Source organism: Amblyraja radiata, chromosome 17 (genome assembly GCF_010909765.2).
Source record: "Amblyraja radiata isolate CabotCenter1 chromosome 17, sAmbRad1.1.pri, whole genome shotgun sequence".
NCBI classification, from domain to species: Eukaryota; Metazoa; Chordata; class Chondrichthyes; order Rajiformes; family Rajidae; genus Amblyraja; species Amblyraja radiata.
The window spans coordinates 11,557,329-11,575,414 of NC_045972.1; the positions used below are offsets into that span (position 1 = coordinate 11,557,329).

The window sequence follows — 18,086 nt, forward strand, 5'->3', positions numbered from 1 at the left end:
TAAAATTGGAGAATTCAACATTCATACCATTGGGTTATAAACAACCCAAGTGGAATATTTTTCTTTGATAATTTGAGTATTTTACTCTGTGTAAACCATTCTGCATCCTTCATAAGTATTGGGGAACAGCAAAGTTTTTTTTTAGTTTATAACTACAGCGTGGAAACATGCCCTTTGGCCCACCGAGTCCACTTCAACCAGTAATCCCCGCACACATTAACTCTATCCTACACGCACTAGGGACAATCTAGTTATACCAAGCCAATTACCTACAGACCTGTACAATTTTGGAGTGTGGGAGGATACCGAAGGTCTCAGAGAAAACCCACGCAAGTCACGGGGAGAACGTACAAACTTCGTACAGTCAGCACCCGTAGTCGGGATCGAACCCGGGTGTCTGGTGCTGTAAGGCAGCAACTCTACCGCATGTCACCATGCCGCCCCCTTTTAAAACTTTTCTTTAAGTGTTGGGATGTATTTACCCACCATTTTTCAAACATATCTAAAGATTGTGTTGATCTTTTATTTCAGTCAGACTTAAGCCGAGTTCGAATGAAACAGCCATTATCCAACTGGCAACAGCCGTGAATTGCCACAGAAAGAGGCCTGCTAATTGGTGAATGTACTTTCACCCAAGAAAAGCCTTTGAATGGCATCAATTACATTCTTGTGCCATAAATTATTCAAACTCAAATTACATGGCATTGTAAAACTGGATTAAATCCTATAGATCAGGTTCATGTCTGACTGTTAGGGCTGGGATTGTTTGCTCAAGGCTACTATCTAAACATGCCCAAATGACGCAAGGATCCTTAATATAATAGGCCTCTAATTGTTATAAAGCACCAATAATCCTCTTTTGCCAACACATTCTATATTTTGTAATACCTATGCAGATGGTACTAGTAAATATAAATACTAACTTCCTCTCTCCTTTTCTAGTCACTGCTAAACTCTCTCAAATAGCTTCACAAGGGAACTGCGAATGTTGCTTTTTAGATAATAAACAAAATATAGACCCATCCAGTCTCATAACACAATTCAAATTTTACATTAAAATGAATGGGTAACTTGTTGACAACAGAAAATGAGCCAATACACTTGGAACAATTTAGGTGAATATTTCAGTAAAATCACAAATATTGGTTTCAACTGACTTATTGATGCAACATCTTTTGATGTCATCCTTAAAACATGGGGTCAACTTTTTTAAGCCTTTGTTATTGTTCACTTTGTGTGTGATCTGGGGACAAGTAAAACAGGGCAATTTACAGTTAACTCTTAAAGTGCAAAACAGAGGTGGTCATATCCCTCTATAATGCAGCCCTCAATTCACATCACTATTTATTGGAAAACCATCAAAGCTCATCTTTTTTATGAGAAGGGTAATGTTCTGAATTTATATTTATTAAAGTGCAATAATGGACTTGTTCCAGAGTAGTTAGCACAAGAAACTTTGGAAACTCTCAATTCAAGGACAAAGCCTATTAAGCTGTATGATCATGTCTCATGGGAACCAACACATCCAAATGCTTATACTTTTTTATAATCTGAATACGCGTGCACTAGTTTGAATGGTATTCCCTGAGCCGCTGAAACAGATGTATTTATATTTCAATAGTCGTAAAGAATTAAGTGGAAAATATTTGGAATAATGAAGGTATTGTCTATTACCTAGTGCAGGTGCAAGTGCTGATACTGCATTTGTTGGGTCCAGTTGGAATCCACCCAGCATAAACTGTGTGTCGGTTGCATTTTCCAGCTTCAGGCCTGGGAGGTTCATGTTCTGGGCCAGGTAGTACTGGTAAAGCTCAGCCTCTGCAGGTGCCAGGTTGCTGAGGCCTAAGTGTCTGCTGTGCTGGATCTGGTTCATGTTCTGCTGGAGCAGCATCATGTTGTGCATGTGCTTCTCGCTGGTCATGTGAATGCGTAGGTTCCTGGCCACGTTGGTCTCGTAGTCGCACACCTCGCACCTCCAAGTGGGTTTGGTTTTTGGTTTGGTGGGCGAGGAGGCCCCGCAGGAGCTCATGCTGGCGGCGGCGGCGGCGGCGGCGGCTGCCACAGCCACGGCTGCCCCAGCGTTGTGGCTGAAAACCTGGTCGCCTCCGCCGTTTTGCAAGTTCTGCATGTTATTGAGATGCTTGTCGGACTGCATATGAATACTGAGATTGCCTTTGGTTGTAGTGGAGTAGTTACATACCTCACATCGGAAAGGCTTGTAACCACACGTGTAACTCTCACCCCGGGCTAACCGAGGGTGAGGTTGCCCAGATTTGCAATAGCCACATGAGCCACCGGACTCTGGGTGCTTTTCCTTCATGTGGGCCTCCAGCGTCTGCTGGTACTTGTAGTGCCAGTTGCACTTTGGACACTTCAAGGTCTTGCACGAGTTCCGAGAATGCATCATGGTCATGTGCCCACCAAGGGACCGTGAGGAGCCCAGGACCGTGTCGCACTTCGGACACTCTACGGTGCTTCCGGATGAGCATTCCCCACCCCCCAGGTCACAGGGAATGCTGGCATGTGGGTAATGGGAGGCATAGTTTCCTTCCTCACCATCGACAGGTTCATTTGGTTCAGGAGCTGTGGCACTGTCTTTATTGGCACTTTCATCTACAAAGTCCATCCTATTACTCTCAGCATTACCGACACAGCTGTCACCGCTTGCACTGTCGTTTGACAAGCTCACTGCATTCCTCCCATTTGCACCATCGAAAACAACAAAGGAAGAAGTAGAAGAAGAAGAGGTGCCCCTCGGAGAAGGGTTCAGCACATTAGGCATTAAAGGAGATTTAGAAATGCTTTGGTTTGAGAGAGTGAGTTCCTTGTTGCTACATGCATCACCCTCAGGGTCTTCCTGGGGCTCATCGTCATCCTCATCTGACTCGTTTGGGAACAGGTCTTTGCACTCCTCATCTTCCTCTGCTTGTTCAGCAAAGTCCGCCTTTTCCATGAGGCAACTGTCAGCGCTAAACTCTCCACTGGCTTTTTTCTTCTCGATTTCCATCCCCAAATCCTTGCTCTCTGACATTTTGGTGGGACCGGAAGCAAGGTGGCCCAGAGGGACTGAGGTAATTGGGGTCTTTAGGGCTGAGCTGGTCAACCCTCCAAGATTCAACAGAGCACTCTGTGCCAGTGGGATTGGATGAAGCTGCTCAGTTGCACTCGTACTACCTTCAGAGTCTTTGAATAAAGCCAAACCGGCCTGGACAGCCTCATCACCATCAACATGGATTCCACTGAAAGTACCGTAGAAGTTCTGACCAGGGCCAATGAGGTTAGCTGTGGAAACTAAAGGGTGTTGAAAGGTTTTGTTTTTTGGTTCCAGAAAGCTTATAAGAGGTTCCTTGTCTTTGCCTATCCCTTGGATGATAGCAGACACGTTCTTATTACTTAAGAGCTTGTGCTCCTCTTCACTAAGGGTCATTCGGTGGTCATGCACAGCATGCGTTACAAATGACCTCACATATCCAAAAGACAACTTGCACAAAAAACACATTAAAATCGGCTTTCGTTTGCCATAGAGCACGAAACTGTCAAACTTAGACAAGTCCACATTGTTAGGGACATCTTTGGATACACAAGAGTTTTTGGCAGAGCCATCACTGTTCAGGTAATCCTTGTTGCTTTTGTGTCGCACGTCAAAAACACGGAAAGTGTGCAAGACAGGACTGATGCCTGTCAGTGCTGAGGTATTTGGGAATGCCTGGTCAGAACCAAACCACTTCCCAAAAGATGAGGCTATGTGAAAAGTGTTGATGATCTGTGGATAGACAGAGACGGATGCTGCGGAGGTGGACTCCCCTTGCTTATTCCCAGCGTTGGACATAGAGTTCATGAACAATGCTGGGAGGACACTACTGCCACTGGGCCCTCCAGGTTGGATGCTTTGCATTAACTGGTTCACATTCTCGACGATGTAGGCAGAGCCATCTGGCTGGTAGACAATCTCCCCAACCAGGTTCTCCACATCACTCTCCTCTGCCTCGCTCATTTCACTGTCACTTTCCTCCTGGAGGAGCTGAGGGTGCGAGTTCGGGCAATGGTGTTCCATGTACTTTTGTAAACTTGAGAATGAGGATGAACACTCGTTGCAGCTGACCTCCTTGGTGGACAACGTGCCGTGTGGAACAGCAGCCGCCGCAGCAGTCTCTGAGCTGCACTCGTCGAATGATGATCTTAGGTTCTCACACGGGATGCAGTTCTCTTGTGCAGATTCCATTGAACCAACTTTATCAGTGACCTGGGGGTTGGATTCAGTCCATTCCTGATGCTGGGAAGTGCTACACCCATCCTCTTGCCCAGTGATGGTAGGGGAGTCACAGGTTTCCATGGTGTTGACTACATGAGCGTTTCATTGCATCCAGTCTGGCAGGGGCCTGAAAATTGAAACAAAACAGTAAGTGAGTGCCTTGCGTAAAGAAATAAACTCTTACATCTGACATCTCACTACTAAATACTTTATAAGAAATTGGCCCTTAGAGTAGTATATTCCTTCTATATTTTTCCCGGAAAGAAAACTGAGTGTCTACAAAATTAACACTCCATAAAATCTGAAAGTGTGAATCACTGCTGGCAATGCAAGTAGACAAAGGCTCAACTATTCAGTATGACATTTCTCTGCCCACTTTTTTAGCAGGGGTGTTAACTCCTTTCGAATAAATCACTCAGTGCTGGAGTCAGAAGACTAGTCAGCAGAATATCATACGATTGTGTCAAATCCTCACCCACTAAGGTTTCCTGTGATTTCCAAGCAAATAGGACTGGAATCGTTGCTAAACTGTTTCATCATCATACATCTGAAAATCAATAGAAACTCAACCTACAGAACACATAGGACCACATAACCGGCAAACTCAGAAAGTGTTGCTTGCAGCACCAGGTCTAAGGTTTATGAGGAGGAGGTGGAAAGGAATATACCGCATGCGTGCAGTCCTGCTATGGATTTGCACATAACATTTGTTAAATTGTCTTTACCGTGTGGCACGGTGGCGCAGCGATAGAGTTGCTGCCTCACAGCGCCAGAGACCCCGGTTCGATCCTAACTACGGGTGCTATCTATGGGTGGCCACACATTTCACTGTTATCAATTGGTACATGTGACAAATAAATGTATCGTGCATCTTGTATCTTGTATCTTATCTATTCAGAGTTTGTATGTTCTCCCTGTGACCCGTGTGGGTTTTCTCCAAGATCTTCAGTTTCCACACACACTCCAAAGACGTACAGGTTTGTAGGCTAATTGGCTGGGTTTAAATCTTTAAAACAAATGTCCCTAGTGTGCGTAGGATAGTGTTAATGTGCAGGGATCGCTGGTCGTTGTGGACTTGGTGGGCCGAAGGGCCTGTTTCCACGCTGCATCTCTAAACTAAACTAAACTAAACTAAACTGTGCCTGGTGTGGTAGTGTTAACTTAATGTTGCACTAATATTCCGAAAGCCTGGACTGTTGATCTGTTGACATGGATTTGAATCCCATCGTGACATCTGGGGAGTTTAAATTCCAGCAAACAAATAAAATCTGGAATACCCTGTTAATATGAAAATAATGGAATGCCTTAAAAACCCATTTGGTTCAATAATGTCCTTCAGGGAAGTAAATCTGCCATCCTTACTTGGCCTGGCTTACATCCGACTTCAGATCCATCAATGCTTTGACTTTTAGTTGCCTCCTCACTTTAGGGGCAATTAGGAATAGACAGTAAACATTGACATTGCTGCCAATGTCCATATCCTGCTAGTGATCAGTAGTTATTTCATCATCTTTGAATGGGCAAACATTTTTGCAATTTTCTTCAATGATCGAAAAGCAAAGGGGTTAAATGGTTTCGACGTGTTCCAGAAGTTAAAAAAAACTGATAGCAAACCAACGACACAGTGCGCCTATTGATTTAATATGATCCAACTCTCAGCAGAGAATAGTGATTTTTGCTTCAAATATCATAGGGGAGAAGTCATTACAATTTTCAAATATTCAGCTACAGATGGTTTTCCTGGTAATTCCAGGATGCTGCAGAATAACATAAATGCTTCTGCCCAGGTGATGTAATTGAGCTTTAGTATCATTGAAAATGTACAACCATTCCTGATCAGCCGTTGGTTGGGGCTGCTGGACCCTTCTCCACCAACTGACAGCGTGATGAACTAGTGAAGCAAACATTTACTTAACCCAAGTTCAATCAATATACTTTATTCACAGAATTTCCACTCTGGAAACCAATCCAACAGGCAACTGGCTGAAGGCTAGATATGTCTGTGGCATTCTGTGCACATCGTTCACCAAAATGAGATTATTTTTTAAAAAAAACAACAAAAAGCAAGTATCACTAATGCAATTACCAATGTTTTTTACAGCCTAAAGTGGATTGTCTGTAGTTCTACCTTGCAACAGGACGGGGACAATAATACTGTTTGCTCATAGTGCTTTACTTTGACTGACATCTGCTCAGTTACAAGTGCCTAAAATGTCACTAATTATAAATGAGATTTATAGTGTGTGCATTCACTGCCATGTACGACATTGCAGCTTTTGATAGAAGGTGAATATTCTACAACAATCATTTAAATGAAGCCGCAGAAGATTTCAAAGGCATCAGCAATTTCCCTCCTTTGGAGATGAATAATATTAACTCCTTTCAACTCGAGTAGATGAATAAGCCTGCAACTATATAGTATTTCTTATATATTCTGAATGTCTTAAAACATTTCACAGCTAATGGATTGAGTTTGATCTGATATTTAATTTGGCAGACAGTCAACCTATGGACAGCAATGGAGAAGATAGCAAGAATTCTGTTTTAGTTTATGTTGGTTGAGAGTTAAATTTTGCAAGGACATTTTAAGGACTCTCCTAAGATAGACACAAAATGCTGGAGTAACTCAGCGGGACAGGCAGCATCTCTGGAGGGAAGGAATGGGTGGCGTTCCAGGTCGAGACCCTTCTTCAGACTTGGAAGGACCCTCCTGTTCAATAAAGGAGCCACAGGATCTTTCACATTCTCCCAAACAGACAGCTGTGACAAAATGCACGGATCTTAGGCTGGATATGGCAACAATGAATCATGGAATTCAAAGTAGCAACATACAGAAGGAAACCATTTAGCCCTCTGATTGTGTGCTGGCTCTTCTTAACAGCAGGTCCTTGAGTTAATCCCTTTCCATCACATATTTTTCGCCCTTATATACTTATCCACAATAGTGATAAAAATGCATCCACCCATCTATCAGGCAATGCTAACACCCTGTAATGTGAAAAAGTTACGATTTTTATCTTTAAACATCTCTAACAAATCTACTCTGAATCTGAAGAACAATCCCAACTTCAGATTATCTTAGTTTAGTTTAGAGATACAGCACGGGAACAGGCCCTTTGGTCCTCCAGGTCCGCACTATCCTACAAGCACTTGGGGATATTTTACAATCATACCAAGTCAATTAACCTCCAAACCTGTACGTTTTTGGAGGGTGGGAGGAAACCGAAGATCTCTGAGAAAATCCACGCAGGTCAGGGGGAGAACGTACAAACTCCGTACAGGCAAGCACCCGTAGTCAGGATGGAACCCAGGTCTCTGGCGCTGTAAGGTAGTAGCTCTACCGCTGCACCACCGTGCCACCCGTGTTGGCACATTACCACCGTGTCGATACACCTGTTATCTTTCATCCATGGAACAATTTCAGTACATCTCTGATGTACCTTCTTCAAAGTTCTCCATCCTTCCTGGTGGGAAGTCCATCCTCTGAAACAACTTTCAAGCTGCAGTCCAACCAATACAGGTTTACCATCAATAGCTCACTGTCTTCATTTAGAATAGCAAGGATTTAATTTTCTTTACCAGCCAATTGTGCTCCCCTCACAGGTTTATGCAGAAACATACCCAGGACTCGATTCATGCATCAGTTGAAACATTTTCTGTTTATTACCTGTTCTGATTCTCCTCACCAAAATGCGATCACCTTATACTATTCTGAGAAAAAACTTCATTTGCTGGGAACTTAGTGGTTTGTGACCCTTTGACGTTTCCTTCACTACACTTAACACATCTTGCGCCCTCTGCAAATTTCAAAAGCCAAGTTATTAATGTACATCAAAACCATAGCAGTCCCATGACTGAATCCTCCAGAATGCTAATCCTATTGGAAAAAATACCGCAAATGATATATACAAAATGCGGGAGTAATTCAGCGTGTCAGGCAGCATCTCTGGAGAAAAGGAATAAGTGACGTTTCACCCCTTTGGTTTCCCTCTCCCCTGACTCTCAGTCTGAAGAGGGGTCTCAACCTGAAACGTCACCTAGAGATGCTGCCTGACTCGCTGAGTTACTCCAGCATTTTGTGTCTATTTTTGGTGCAAACCAGCATCTGCAGTTCCTTCCTACGCATTCATTACCACATTCTGTTTTCCATTATTTGAGGATGTTCCATTAAATGAAGAATATTCATGCCCTTACCACCTCTTTTAGAGGATGGTCTTTAAATTTGCCAACAAACTGCATGGGATACTTCACCAAAAGCCAATAAATGTCTTTTAACATTTATCACTGAAAGATTTTGAATAGATGAAAAATGAACACAATCCAGTGAATAGTTGTCACTATCAAGAACATTTTGTTCGTCCTGTGGATTCCAATTCTCTACTCAATATTCCGAGAATTCAAAACAAAATGGCAATATTATTATCATTTATTAAATGCATTTATACCAATGGGAGCCCATCATATCACAGAAACAACGAGTGTACAATAAATAGTTAACAGAGAGAGTAAATGCCAAAGTACCCTAGGAAGGGTCTCGACCCAAAACGTCAGTATGAGGAAGGACATCCATTCCTTCAATCCAGTGATGCTGCCTGTCCCACTGAGTAACTCCAGCATTTTGTTTCTATTGTGACTGAAGTATCCTAGAACTGTTTACCCCCCCCCCCCCCCCCACCCCCCCCCCACCAAAGTGAAGAACAAGTCATATGGAATATATTGAATCTCCCAAAGACAGGAGCACATCAGTAGGAAGGGATCTGGGTTCTGTATCAGAAGTCCTGCTTCCCACCTCTGCCATTGCCAATTATATTTCATCGTGCTAAATGCTCGTGAAACTGGAAACCTTGATGAGCTTTGCTAACTGGTCATGCAGCAAGGCAGCATCTTCCAGAGCTTGAACTGAGTGAGTCTCATGAATTGATTCTTAAATTCATGTAAATTAAAAACAATTTGACACTTTAATTTTTCCCAGTCTAAAGAAAAACATCCCAATGTCCTGCATGTGGCCCATGTCTGTGTCCAAATTTGAATCTCACCAACATAATGGGCCTGACACAATCACATATTAATATTATGAATAATTAAATCACATCCACTTCATGAAGTGCGAACAACATTAAGTATTTCTTGTCTTAATACACTACATGCTGGCTACATTTTAATGTTCCCCTGATGTTCGGCAACTGTGAACGAAAGGGTTTTAAAGATTTTACTTGCTACCACACCGGCCATCTGAGAGTTAATAACCTTATTGAATAATCAATGCCATAAATGGTTCTCAATTTACAGGAAAACGTGGTCTGCTAGGACAGTTATTGATAAACTGGCATGCCTTTGATCTTGCACTGGGATCCAGTTTACTGAAACTGAGTACGGCACTTCTGAGGTGGAATTGGCAGAGTATTTTGCAAGGATTAACAAATCATTCTTATCATCCCTTCCTTTTCTCTGTTACTCTGTGAATTGTCAAAAGTTGACATTGCACACGAACTACGCTGACAAGGATATCTGCCAGGTAGACACAAAATGTTGGAGAAACTCAGCGGGTGAGGCAGCATCTATGGAGAGAAGGAATTGGCGACGTTTCGGGTCGAGACCCTTCTTCAGACTGATGTCAGGGGAGGGTTGTAGGAAACAGTGGGACTAGTAGGATGACTGGGAAGGGGGAGGGGATGGAGAATGAGAGCAAGGGCTACCTGAAGCTAGAGTAGTCAATGTTCATACCGCTGGGGTGTAAACTACCCAAGCAAAATATGAGGTGCTGTTCCTCCAATTTGCACTGGGCCTCACTCTGACAATGGAGGAGGCCCAGGACAGAAAGGTCACATTGGGAATGGGAGGGGGAGTTGAAGTGCTGGGCAACTGGGAGATCAGCTTGGTTAAGACGGGCTGAGCAAAGGTGTTCAGCGGAATGATCGCCGAGCCTGCGCTTGGTCTCGCCGATGTAGAGAAGTTGACACCTGGAACAGCGGATGCAGTAGATGAGGTTGGAGGAGGTGCAGGTGAACCTTTGCCTCACCTGGAAAGACCAAGGTATCTGCCATTTTATTTCAGGTTAATTATGATTTCCCCATCAGGCCCACCGGGCGGCACAGTGGCGTCATAGCTGGTGGAGCTGCTGCCTCACAGAGCCAGAGACACAGGTTCGATCTTAACCCCGGGTGCTGTCTCTGTGGAGTTTACATGCTCTCACTATGATCGCATCAGTTTCCTCTGGGTGCTCTGGTTTCCTCGCACATCCCAAAGACATTCGGGTTTGTAGGTTAATTGACCTCTATAAATTGCTCCGTATGTAGAGAGTGGATGCGAATGTGGGATAACGGAGAACTAGCACGAATGGGATCAATGGGCAGCATGGACTCGGTTGGCCGAAGGGCCTGTTCCATGTTGTATCTTTCAATCAATTAAAATCAATCAAACTTCAGTTGTTGTAAACATGCTAGCCTGCCAATTCTTGAAGAATATTGCAAATGATGGGTTTGATAGGGTACTGGTTCTAGTAGGAACACCACATTTGAGACAAAATTTGTTTTCATCCTATGCCCATACTTCCAGCTAATTCTCCACTGGACATTGGGCTGAAGCCGAACTCACGAGCGGTTTCCCCTCCGTGACTTTCAGCAGTTTGGGGGTAAAGTTGAATTTTTTTTCAACCAATTCATCTGAAATCAGCACAAACTCATGATCTCCTGGGATACCATTCGGGTTACCAACTACCTTAACCAAATGAACCAATTGGGGAATCTGAAATGACTTTTATTAAAGAATTGCATAGATGCAATTTTCAATCCCTCTAGAAGCAGGTGACACAAACAACAGGTGTGAAGACCAACTCATCAAAATTCCATCAAAAGAAAATGGTTTTAGTCCAACAAATGCAATACTTGTTTCCCATTCAGTATTTGTGTATTTATAGAGATACAGCATGGAAACAGGCCCTTCATCCCACCAAGTTCACGCTGAGCATCAGTCACCCGTTCGCGCTAATTCTATGTCCTCCCATTTTCGCATCCACTCCCTACACATTCAGGGCACTTTACAGCAGTTACACCAATTAACCTACAAACCAACACCTCTTTGAAATATGAGCGGAAACCGGATCTTCTGGAGGAAACCCACATGGTCATAGGGAGAATGTGCAAACTCCATGCAGACAGCACCCGAGATCAGGATTGAACCCGGGTCTCCAGCCAGCTCTACCAGCTGCGCCACTGTGCTGCCCTGAGATCCATTACTTCAAGTAAATTTTTATACTTCAATTTTGTCTCCTGTTTCTCCTCCAAAGCCTGTAAACCTCTTCAGTTCTGGTGTGAAACATTAATTGATGGAAGCTGTAATGAATGACCTATCTGATTCACACTAGTGCTGGTTGTTCTTTACTCTTTTACATTCTTCCACAGGTTATGGACCTAGCCGGCAAGGGCCATATTTATTGTCCACCCATAATTCCCTCTAAATCAAGGAGGCCGTTAAATGCCACCTATATTGTTGAGTCAACAACAGGCCGGACGGAGCAGGTATGGACAACACATGGCACAACCACACATGGGCTTTCAGCACTATCTGGGAGTTTCATGCTCATCATTACTGAGACTAATTTAAATTCCAGATTTGTTTAATTACTTGAATTTAAATTTCCTAACTGCCATGACAAGATTAGAACCTTGCATTAATAGGCTGGTGCTCTGGTAATAACCACACAATTTAACTATTGCACTGCCATGTCACATAGAGTTTGGCATCATCCTAAAACCTTGTCTTGCAACAACAAATAAGGGTAAACACTCAAATTCAAAGCAAAAGTCTCTCAGAAGTTTTATATAAAAGATCCTTGTTCAAACTCCACATCACCGATTTGGATATTCGAATATGGTCCAAATTATAAATGTGTTTATTCACTTTATTCTACAATCCCACACATTTATACATGTTTCTCCATCAATGTGCCAATGTCCTTGTCACCACACCTTGTGTGTGAGATATATATATATATATATATAGAGAGAGAGACAGACAGACAGACAGACACACACACACAGAGGGAGAGAGAGAGAGGGAGAGAGAGACAGAGACAGAGACAGAGACAGGACAGAGAGAGAAGAGAGATGAGAGACGAGACGAGAGAGAGAGAAGAGAGCTGAGAGAGAGAGCCGGATGGAGAGGAGAGCGATGAGGAGAGGAAGAGCTGAGAGGACGACGAGCGATGAGAGCGAGATGGAGCGAGAGCGAGAGCGAGAGAGAGAGAGAGAGAGCGAGGAGAGAGAGAGAGCAGAGAGAGAGAGAGAGAGAGAGGGAGAGAGAGAGAGAGAGACTGAGAGAGGGAGAGAGAGAGAGAGAGAGGGAGAGAGAGAGGGAGAGACACACAGAAGGATGCCTGCCCCTCTTTCGGGCCTACGTCCGTGCACGTGTGTCCCTGGAGAGGGAACATGCGGTGTTCACGGGGACTTTGGAGGTTTTCCGTGGGCGCTGGTCACCGCGTGGGGTTGAGAGTATTGTGAACAATTATTGTAATGTTGTATTATAATGACACTTGATATAATGTAATTTCTTTTTTGTTTATGACTTGATCTGTTGTATCATTTGTTGTGTCGAATAAAGTCTTGGAATTGAAAAAAAAAGAAGAAAAAAAAAGAGGGGCAGAGAGAGTGGGGCAGAGAGACAGAGAGAGAGAGAGAGAGAAAGAGAGAGAGAGGGGGAAAGAGGGAGGACGAGAGAGAGGGAGAGGGAGAACGAGAGAGCTACATTCCCTGTAAATCAGCATCCTCCTTCAAGCTAGCTAACTGATATGGGGACTGATTGTCACAGCAAATCAGTGGTGATAGAGCTTTCTGTGCTGTTTGCTTGCGGCAGAATGTGTGTGTGCTCACCCCCTTCTTCCAAACTACTGTTTGACTCTCTGAAGTGGATCTTGATTCCGCCCCTGCCTGCTGGAGAACACTGTGGTAGCAGAAGCTTCAGTCTGAAACAGCACATTGTGACAGCATTCTCTGATTTTACTTCGGAGTCACGTGAGTGACTACGTGAAGAACCCCGCTAGGACGCATGCGTGTCATATCGCTACACGCATTGCAAACGTCAGGCGGGGTGGAAGGACGTTCCCCCGCAGCGGCAGTTTAAAATGCCGGAACCCGCAGGTAAGATTATTCTGCGGTTAATGTGTGTTTCTTATACCAACTACAGGTAGGAAACATGGACAAAGGAAAGAAAACAAGGGCTGCGATGAAGCTGGTGAAGGACCGTGGAACAGCGGGCAGCCAGCAGCGGCCAGCGGCACTTGGATCACCAATAATGGGATCAGCTGTGCCCAATGTCGCCTCCGCACCGGCCAAATCCACTCCGCGGCCGGGCGGCAAGGCTAGAGAAAAAACCAACAGAGTCGTGGACTCAGAGGAGTCCGACTCTGAGCAACCGCGGGCGGCCAGCGACCGTGAGCGCTGGAGCCGGATGGAGCGGTGCGTGGAGCATTTGCTCCAACGTGACAGGCTCCGGGAGATGGAGTCGAGTCACTGTGGGCCCTATGGTAAACCCACAGCAGCACCTCTTGGAGGGCTGCACAGTGTCTCTCCCTCATCAGAGGGGAGCACTGGGGGTCAGTTCTGGGCTGACCTTGAAGAGGGGTTCTCGGAAGAAAAATCAAGTGTGCAGGGGGTGCAGGAAAGAGAAAATCTGCTGGACATGGTGTCCAATTTCATACAGCCAGACCAGGCTGGCAATAACCTGGAGCAAAAGCTTGCTGCCAGTATAGACTATATGTCTTTAAACCAGCTACAAGAACAGGCTGTATTGGACACCACATCAAGACATCTGGCACCGGGAAACTGCATATCCCTGAATGTTCCAGCAGTCAACACCTGCATATGGAAACATATTGGAACAGGAGTTAGGAGCATGGACGTTAAACTCCAGAAAGTATTAAAACTCCTAGCTGAAGGGATAACAGCATTCGCCCGCACAGTGGATGAAAAAGATATGTCCCAAGACCAACAGGATGCACTGGCATTGTTTTGTAACACTCAATATGAGTTAAACAACATCAGAAAGAATGCCATTCGACCCACACTAAATCCAAAATTCGCGGGTCTGTGCAAACCTGGGACCCCAAAACCACCAATACTACTGTTTGGAGGGGACTTATCGAAGCAAGTAAAAGAGCTCGATGAAGAATCAAAAACCCTGGGACTCATTAAAGGGACTTCATCCAAAATCCACTACAACTACAGACAGCACCCCTACGCACCCACCAGTAGAACAGGATGGTCCGGGAGACCGACTGGTGAAAGCTCGAAGGTTCGGTACACTAAACATGAGTCTTTTTTAGGCCATGGCCCAGGCCGACCTTCTTGGAAGATAAGAGAACCTCCAACATCAACCAAACCTCAAACCCAGAATCCACCGCCTCAACATCAACGAAAGACTTACAGGAAGAAGTGAACCTGCCACTGGTAACTATGGAGGTAGGTGGGTCTGGTTCCCTACAAAATACAGGGAGCACGGAGGTTGGGGGGAGATTACACTCCTTTCTGAATGCATGGAGCATGATAACTACTGACACTTATATTTTAAGCAGTATCCAGGGATATACTATAGAATTTATACACAAATACAACCCTCCAGTTCAACATATACCGAACCGAGTGTTCGTACTTTCGGGTAAAGAGAAATCAGAAGCACATGCTGAACTGGAGCGGCTTTACGCAAAAGGTGTAATTGAAAAATCCCAACACGAACCATTAGAATTCGTGTCCAATATATTTACCAAAAACAAAAAAGATGGTGGTTGTCGCATCATCATAGATCTGACCAAATTGAATACTTTTGTACAATACATTCATTTTAAAATGGAAACCTTTGTTACTGCTAAACAATTGATTTCCCAAGGTTACTTCATGGCCAGCATCGATTTAAAAGATGCTTACTATTCAGTGCCTATACGAGGTGACCACAGATGTTTCTTAAAATTCAACTGGATGGGAAAGCACAGGCAATACAGAGCACTACCAAATGGTTTAACATCAGCCCCTAGGCTGTTCACAAAAATTTTGAAACCAGCCCTAGCATTTCTACGGAAACGAGAACACATGGTCATGGCATATCTAGATGACATACTCATTGTGGGCAAAAATTTGGAATTGGCCAAACAAACTGTAACAGCCACAAAACAGTTATTTGAAAAACTGGGGTTTATTATCCATCCAGTTAAATCTAAATTAACGCCTTCCACTACAATGGACTATTTGGGGTTCACCATTGACTCAGTTCACATGTTGGTGACATTACCAAAGGGAAAGACGATAGAATTAATAGAGGCTTGCAAAAACCTCATTGGCATCAGTAAACCATCCATCAGGTTGCTAGCTAAAGTAATTGGCAAAATGGTGGCTGCCTTTCCAGCCACACAATTTGGACCTTTACATTACCAAAATTTACAAAGGGCAAAAATACAAGCTCTCAAAACTAATGCTGGTCATTTTGACAGACCGATGAAGCTACCAATCAAAGCTATAATGGAACTGAATTGGTGGATAGATAACATTTGGCATTCCTACAATCCAATCATTATCAGCAACCCTTCAACGGTGCTACAAACTGATGCCAGTGCACTTGGTTGGGGTGCCACCAATTCCATCTCCAGCTGTGGAGGTAGATGGACTGCTCAGGAAGCATCATTATTACTCACACTGGGCATAAACTATCTGGAAATGTTGGGTGCATTTTATGGCCTAAAATCATATTGTACTGGGTCACACCACCAGCATGTTAGATTACAGATTGATAATACCACCGTGGTAGCATATATCAACCACATGGGTGGAAACAAATCGACATCATGTGACAATCTGGCTAATACAATTTGGCAATGGTGTACTCAGAGAGATATTTGGATATCAGCAACTTACCTACCAGGTAAACTAAATTTAGTGGCAGACACCAGGTCACGCAAATTTAATGAAAACACCGAATGGATGTTGAACAAAAAAGTATTTGCTGATATTACAGCACGATATGGAACACCGGATATCGATCTATTCGCATCCAGGCTTAATCACCAATTATCAAATTATGTTTCGTGGGAACCAGACCCTGGGGCAGTGGCGACAGATGCATTTTCGCTGCATTGGGGGAAATTGTTTATATATGCATTCCCTCCTTTCTGCCTCATCAGTCGGGTATTAAGGAAAATACAGCAGGACTCTGCGTCTGGTATTTTGATAGTACCCGATTGGCCTACTCAACCATGGTTCCCAGTGATACTGAACATGGTTTTAGAACCATGTATCACCATCCCAAATAGACCAGACTTGTTGGTACATCCCGTAACAAGGGATAGCCACCCATGCCATAAATATTTTAATTTATTAATTTGTAGAGTTTAAAAATACCACTACTACAGCTGGGACTGACGGACCGAACAGTGAACATGATTTCGGCGGCCCAAAGACAGTCCACCCAAAAACAATATCTGGTCTATATCAGGAAATGGGAGATGTATTGCCACAAAAACAACATCACCTACAGAGAGATGAACATCCCGTCTGTTCTGGAATACCTGGCAGGCCTCCACTATGATGAGGGGCTCAGTTACAGTGTCATCAACAGCGCCAGAAGTGTCTTATCAACATATCTATGGCAAGGAACAGAGCGTCACTCTGTTGGGACTCACCCACTGGTAACAAAACTCATGAGGGGAAGTTTTAATACTAATCCCCCAAGAACCAGGTACTCCCAAATATGGGATGTAAGTATTGTCCTGAAGATGCTCAGGAATTGGTCTCCAGCAACAGCTCTGTCCCTACACAGACTGACATTAAAAACAGTCATGCTAATGGCATTGGTCACGGCTCAGAGGGTACAGTCATTACATAAACTAAGACTGGACAACATGACTTCTACACCCGAAAATATTACATTTTATATTTATGAATTAGTAAAACAGAACAGACAGGGATCAGCAGGCCTCAAAATAGAATTTAGATACTACCCAACAGATGATCGTCTCTGCATAGGCAGACATTTGTCGTTATATATGGAGAAAACAAAAAACATCAGAGGCAATGAGAAGGCACTTTTAATCAGCCATAAACAACCACATAAAAGAGTGATGGTCCAGACCATTTCAAGATGGCTGAAACAGGTTCTAACACAGGCTGGGGTGGATACTAATGTTTTTAAATCTCATTCCACCAGGGCTACAGCAACATCGGCAGCAATGCAGTTGGATGTACCAATGGACCAAATCCTGAAGGCAGCAGGATGGTCAGGGGAAAAAACATTCCAATTGTTTTACCATAAACCAGTCATGAAACCTGGAACGTTTGCAGAAACAATTTTAAGTTCTGTAAATTAATTTAACCCATAAAAAAGGGGTTTATAATTTGTGTTAATAAATTTCATGGATTTTAATATCGGATCATGTCTAAATTATGTTAACACAATTCCTCCTACTGTAAATAAGGCAGATGTGAGGCATGGACTCGTTTCCAGGGCATGAAATCACAGAGCTTTGAAATCTTCACGTAGTCACTCACGTGACTCCGAAGTAAAATAGTAAGATTAAACGAGAACTTACCAGTTCGAAGTTTGATCATTATTTTATGAGGAGTACGTTGAGGGAATACGTGCCCTCCGCTCCCACCCTTGATCATATACTCAACTGGTATTTCTTCTCTAATCTTACTATGTTTAGTCATTACAGTTATCTGTGATTTCACACCGCTGCTTTGAAGAATGACACGCATGCGTCCTAGCGGGGTTCTTCACGTATACCCTCAACGTACTCCTCATAAAATAATGACCAAACTTCGAACTGGTAAGTTCTCGTTTAATCTTACCATTA

General features: G+C 43.7%; 1 protein-coding gene across 5 annotated transcripts in view; it reads right to left on the reverse strand.

Moving 5' to 3' along the window:
• The window catches only part of zfhx3 (zinc finger homeobox 3), a 1,217,643-nt gene that overhangs the window by 339,078 nt on the left and 860,479 nt on the right, over positions 1-18,086 (reverse strand). For all 5 annotated transcript variants that reach the window (XM_033035748.1, XM_033035750.1, XM_033035747.1 and 2 more), the window contains one exon: positions 1,675-4,379. In XM_033035748.1, coding sequence (XP_032891639.1) covers positions 1,675-4,333 — 2,659 coding nt within the window. In that variant the 5' untranslated portion in view covers positions 4,334-4,379. The remainder of the gene's footprint in view (positions 1-1,674; positions 4,380-18,086) is intronic.